We start from the raw sequence: 6,224 nt of genomic DNA, 5'->3' as shown, positions 1-6,224 counted from the left end.
CCAGCCACCTCTGCAAAAGTGTTTCGGCAAACAAAAAAAAAAAAAAAAAAAAACGGAATCTAGCATCTAGCATCCTGCTCTACTCAGCCTCTGTCATGCTGTGTCTCTTCACATACATTTAACTCAGTACATCTGGTTAAGAAAGTAGTACACTGTTACTAAAAAGTCTTCCCAGGTTGTGTTTTGGTTTTAAATACAACCTCAATTATTTTTTACTATTCCATACTCAATTCAAATATTCAATTTTCTACTCTCTAGCAGACATTTAAACTTTTACTGTATAGCAGTGGTTCCACATGAACCTGGTCATCAAATAGTTTTTTGCAGTCTGGCTCTGCAGTCATAACATGGGCTGATCAAATCATTAACTCCAGCCTTGAAAGAGCTATAGAGAAATTATTCACTCCCAGAGTCCACCGATTCCAACTAGGATTGGACCCTTCGTATCTTCCTCACAGTTACAGCTGCAGACTGCACATGAGCTTGTCCCGCATGTTTCCGATTCAGACACTAGCTTGCATACCTGGAGGACTGCAAGATCTCCACAAGATGTGAAAAAAGAGCTAGGTCAAGATTTTCTGGTGCTTTCATCCAAAGCTGCAAGACAAAGGAAAGCGGAGGTTTTACTTCTCTGCTGAGGGGAAAGAACAGTAACCTGTGGCAGACAAAAAGCTGGAAGCAGTTCAAGGAGGATAATGTCCTAAACTCTTGAGTCGTTTCTGCAACAACAACCTGCAGGCACAGGGGAATCCTGTGAGGAGTTGCTGCTCCTGAGCTAGTCCTGAGAGGCAGACCCTCAGATTCTGCAAGAACACTCCAGAAACTACACTGAAGCACAGTGGGGAACCGTGGTAACGGAGAACCTGCGATTTCAGGTGGTACCCCTCCCCAGGTGAGCCCACACCACACATCACCCTATCCCAAATACAGGATCTGAGAGATGCTATGAATGAACTAAATATCGTACTATAAAGCCATCTTTAATACAGCCAAATCCACAAAGTAACATCAACAGTTGTACCTCGAAGTTGCAGAGAACATGCTGGAATGCACTATAATTCTTGATGACTGAAGACTCAAAGCCAAACTCAGCTGTGCCTACTAGGGAGAACATTAACTGTAAAATCCTGTTGTTTAGCAGCTGTGCCTTCCTCTTCAATAAATAGGTTAGCAACTGGGGAAAAAAAAAAGACTTATTAAGTATCTGATGAGTATAAATCTGTATTTATATCCTAACATAACCCTTTTACAATTCAAGACAAATGCACAGTTTAACTTGGCTGCAGTAGACATTCATGCTTACATCTTACTTAAGCATCACAAATAAAGTGAACATTTCAATCCAGGCAAAAAATATTGTTCAGTAAATGAAAGAGTAAGTTTCTGAAGGAGTTTGACAACTCTCTGGTATTGAACAGGAACAAAATACATACCGTGTTATGTTGAATGGAATGTACAGAAAGCAACATACAAGTATAATTGTAAATAAATACAGTGCATTTTCTATATTATTCTTCATGGATGTATTTCTAGTTGCTTGCAAATAGTGTTAGCTTAAAAAAAATAATGTTGACTTCTTTAAATGAGACATGTCTACCTTTGATTATTCGATGAATTCCTGATGCAGAGAGAAAAATATTCAGAGAGCCACTACATTTTAAATAGATTGAGAGGAAAACACATTGATTTGAAAAGATACATTTTTATTAGTTGGTTGTTTTGGTTTTTGAGGTTGTTTTTTTTAAAAAAATAAGATTCAGTCATCCAATGACCAAAATCACTGCATTGCAACATTGTTTTCTTTCCATGTGACCAACATTTAGCACAAAGTCAAAAGGAACAGCTTGCACACAATCTAAAGGCTGGCATTCACCTACAAGAAAGGATTGGGCAAGCAATATCCAAGTATTATAAATATATTCATAGGAATCAGGATCAATTCATGAACAATTAACAGTCTTGGAAAATGGAAAGTTTATTATAAATAATTCATAAAGCTCTAATGTTAAGAGTCTCATTTGGAACCATCTCTGTTAGAAGGTCTTCTCTCTTCCGTAAGGCTTTGCTTAGCCTATGCAGCATGAAGTGAATGATACTGAAGCTTCACACTTGAGATTTAACCCACCCAATATTATGTATATAGCGCTTAAATACGACCAAACTCTTCAGTCTGCACAGCTTTCAGGCTAGAAAGATGAATTTAGGACTGACCTAACCAATGAAATCCAGACAGCACTTATTTATACCAGTACAATTTCTAGTAAACAGTGAAGACTGAGTCATAGGAATTTGTTGTCAGCTCTACACTAGGCAGTCTGTAAAGAGGAATCTTAGGCTAGAAGAGCCAAGAGGAGGAAGCAGACCTGCTCAAGAAGTGGTGCCATGGAAGGGATCAAATGTATTGGTAAAAGGTAAAGGGTGGGTCCTGCTTTGACAGTACCAGAATAAAAGATTTCTGGGGCTGCCTGGTTAGTTGGAATGATTTAAATCTTTTATTTTGCACCCTCCAAATAAACAGCGTGATTGCTGAAGCTTAACAAGTGCTGCAAAATCATAACAGAGCCACTGCCAGTAGATCATATCCAAGTATAATTGTAATTGATCCTTCAAGGTGAGATGCTTGAACATATTCCTCAAAGTCCAGGTCAACAACGTAGAAATGACCAATGTGGTGTTGACAAAATGCAAGCACAAGTACGAAGAATGTATTTAAAGATACTACGCAGAGATACTATACCATCAGGAATGCTCAGTTTAGTGTCTGGCCCTGCCATAAACCACAATAGTGGGTCACTCAAAAATCTGCTGCACTGGCTTATTTAGTCAGTCACATCTGACCAAGAGGCACCTCTCCCCACATTCCCATCAGCAGATACACAGTTACGGAGGCTCCCAGAGACTGTAAGCACAGGATTTACAAAACTATCCTATATACCCTCTCAAAGATCTCAAAACTTAAAAAGATACAACCAAAAATGCTATTAGCCAGCATACGTTTGGTTCATTGCCATTGAGAGGTTTTAGGATAAGGTTCTCCAAGGGAAAGACTATAACCAGAATGAATGAACAAAAGAGTATCTACCTGGTATCCATTCATGTGCCTCATCAATTTTTCACTCATTGGGCTACTGTTCAAGATGGAGTTCAAGACTTTGACAGCTGCATACATGGTGTGGTCGTCACGAGCCATAGCAATGAGACCCAGGAGAATGGCAGGACCTCCAACAAAGTTCAGGCTAGTAGCTGCTGGAGATGACTGGAACACTCTTACCCCTAAGGAAATCGCAGTGTTACTCTACCAGGAGGTTACGTGGACTAAATCTATTATTGGACAGAGAAAGGACCAACTCTTAAAAAATGGGAAAAACAAAGCTATAGTGCATTTACCATATTGGCCCACAGCCACTGACCCAATAGTCCTCAAGGAACCTGAGAGGTGTCCAGCAATATTCTTAGCTAGGAATATTGGAGTTGAACTGTCCCGAGAGCTAATCCCAATCTAAAACAGATAAAAGATATCTTAAGTAAAACCATGGTAGTACTGTGGAGACAAAAAAATAACAAGTAGCTGCCCTAATGCTTTAGGGTTTTTTATTACTTTTAGACTATGAAAACTATTTTCTTCCTCTTGAAAATTGATTGTTAGGACAAACATTCATCCACCTAAAATACAGCACAACCCCATTACTTCAACATGTTGGTAGGCCTAGCATTGTCAAGAATGCTAGGATGGTGTGTGAAAGATCACTGTGAAGGCATTAAGAAATCACAGACTGAAACAAATTATCATTAGACCTAAGACTATGGCTTCTGATGCTGTTTCAAGATATGCTTTTAACATTATGTTCACACTGTCCAGTCTATTTGTCTCCACAGAGGAAAATAAAACCATGAGTAGAATGGAAGTAAGAAATGAGAACAGAAGGCAAGAAAAGAAAAAAGAATCACCGAAGGTACACAACTAAGACAAAAATCACAAACTTTGCTCTAGGAAACCAATCAGAAACAAGAAAAAACATGTTTAAGACAAATAAGGAAAATTTCTGACCTCCTTGGCAATCAGCCGGCCATCCACCTCATTGTAAGAGCTTTTTATATCTTGAACTGTAGTGAGAGTTGAGCACACAGCATTGATTCCAAAAGAAATCTTTTCTTCTGCCACCAGAGGTGTAGGACTATGATCCCTGTACTGATCTTCACCTAAAATGAGAGAGACTATAAATCTCTGAAGGAACATTGCCTGCTCAGTGTGGGACAGGAGAGAGGCAGATGAAAGAATAACTGGAGGAAACCAAAGTTTAGATAGGAATTTCATTTTGACTTAACTATAATGAGAAAAAACCCCTCTCACACATTGCAACACAGCCCAAGGCAGCTTGCCAGTGTAAGCACCAACAGGAGATGTATTTGGCTTGTATCCTTTGGTTACTGCTTTGTGTATATCCTACATCCTCTCCCAGTATCTCATGAAGCTCAATAAGTCCAGAAAAAAAACTTTTCTCTGTCCACACAATATGAAGAGATTTTCTGGGCCGAAAAACATTTCAGTGGCTTTCCATGTTACTAGGAACTTTCTCAGAGGTACTAAGAGCAAGGATTCATGTGGTAGAAAAAGCAGAGAGACAACAGTTCAGAGCTGCCAGCTTACAACATATGGGAAGCTTCTTCAGAAGTTGAATAATTGTATGAAATTCTCACATGCTTTTCCTTAAAGAATTTTCTATTCCTGCTTCACACATGGCAAAGCTGTATCATTTAAAAAATATAAATTTTCTATTTTGGACAGTTTTATAGACTGGGAAAACAGTTGATTTATGAAACTTTTTACTAATACTGGTGACACAGCCCTTATCATAGAATGGTTTGGGTTGGAAGGGACCTCAAAGATCATCTAGTTCATGTGCAGGAACACCTCCTAGTAGACCTGGTTGCTCAAAGCCCCATCCAACCTGGCCTTGAACACTTCCAGGGAGGGATTGTCCACAGCTTCTCTGGATAACCTATTCCAGTGCCTCACCACCTCCACAGAAAAAAAAAATTTCTTCCTGATATCTAATCTAAATCTACTCTATTTCCTCTCACTACACTTGCTGATGAAGAGTGTCTCTCCATCTTTCCTTTAAGACTAGAAGGTTGCTGTAAGATCTCCCCAGAGTCTTCTCTCCTCCAGGCTGAACCACCCCCACTCTCTGTCTGTCCTCATAACAGAGGTGCTGCAGCCTCCGATCATCTTCTTGTCCCTGCTCTAGACTTTGTCCAATAGGTTCTTCGTCGGCTGGGTGGGCTCCAGATCTGAACACACTACTCCAGATGGGATCTCATGAGAGCAGAGGGGGAGAATCAGTTCCCTCAACCTGATGGTCGTGCTTCTTCTGATGCAGCCCAGGATGCAATTGATTTTCTGGGCTGTGAGCACACATTGCTGGCTCGTATTCAGTTTGTCATCCACCAACATCCCCAAGTCCTTCCCCGTAGTAGGGCTTCTCCCAGTTCACTCATCACCCAGCCTGTATCTGTGTTGGGTTGCCCCAACCCAGGTGCAGGATCTTGTACTTTGCCTTGTTGGAATTCATGAGGTTTGCATGGGCCCAACTCTTTAACCTGTCCAGGTCCCTCTGGATGGCATTCCTTCCCTCCAGCATGTTGACTGCATCACAGGGCTTGGTGTCATCAGCAAACTTGCTAAGGGAATACTCAGCCTCAGCGTCCATGTCATCAATAAAGATGTTAAACAGCACTGGTCTCAGTACCAGCCTCTGAGGAACACCATTCATGACTAGTCTCCAATAAGACATTGAACAATTCACCACAACTCTTTGAGTGTGACCATTTAGCTAATTCCTTGTCCACATAGTGGTCCAGATACCCCAAGGCTGTGTCACCTATTTCCCTTCCAGTAGGATATGGACTGACAGCTAAGCCTCTGCACAGCTGCTGCTGATTAGCGAGAAGCAGTGAAATACTGATGAGAAGGAACACAATATTGCTAAAACAATTCAAACTACTGTTTGCCACAAGTTTGTCAATCCATTTTTATGAAAAAACTATAATATTTTGAAGTTTTGTGCTGAAACTATTTTTTAATCAAAACTTCCAATAGAAAAGTTTCTTTAGGGGTTTTGATGGAATTGAGTGGGGAGAAAGAGAGAGAGGGAGAACGAGGGAGAAAGGGATCATTTCACAATTCTGAGATCATATCCTGTATAGCACCCAGTGATTTCCCT

At 40.4% G+C, this 6,224-nt stretch overlaps 1 protein-coding gene across 1 annotated transcript in view; it reads right to left on the bottom strand.

Annotated features, from left to right (window-relative positions):
• The window catches only part of WDFY4 (WDFY family member 4), a 136,639-nt gene that overhangs the window by 89,559 nt on the left and 40,856 nt on the right, over window positions 1-6,224 (bottom strand). The window contains 5 exon segments of the mRNA XM_009871628.1: window positions 524-597; window positions 1,022-1,174; window positions 3,083-3,273; window positions 3,388-3,499; window positions 4,049-4,200. Of these exon segments, the coding sequence (XP_009869930.1) occupies window positions 524-597; window positions 1,022-1,174; window positions 3,083-3,273; window positions 3,388-3,499; window positions 4,049-4,200 (682 nt within the window).

This window comes from Apaloderma vittatum, unplaced genomic scaffold, assembly GCF_000703405.1.
Source record: "Apaloderma vittatum isolate BGI_N311 unplaced genomic scaffold, ASM70340v1 scaffold1806, whole genome shotgun sequence".
In the NCBI taxonomy this organism is placed as follows: domain Eukaryota; kingdom Metazoa; phylum Chordata; class Aves; order Trogoniformes; family Trogonidae; genus Apaloderma; species Apaloderma vittatum.
Note: the sequence above shows the minus strand (reverse complement) of the source record. Positions and strands in the feature narration are given on the sequence as shown.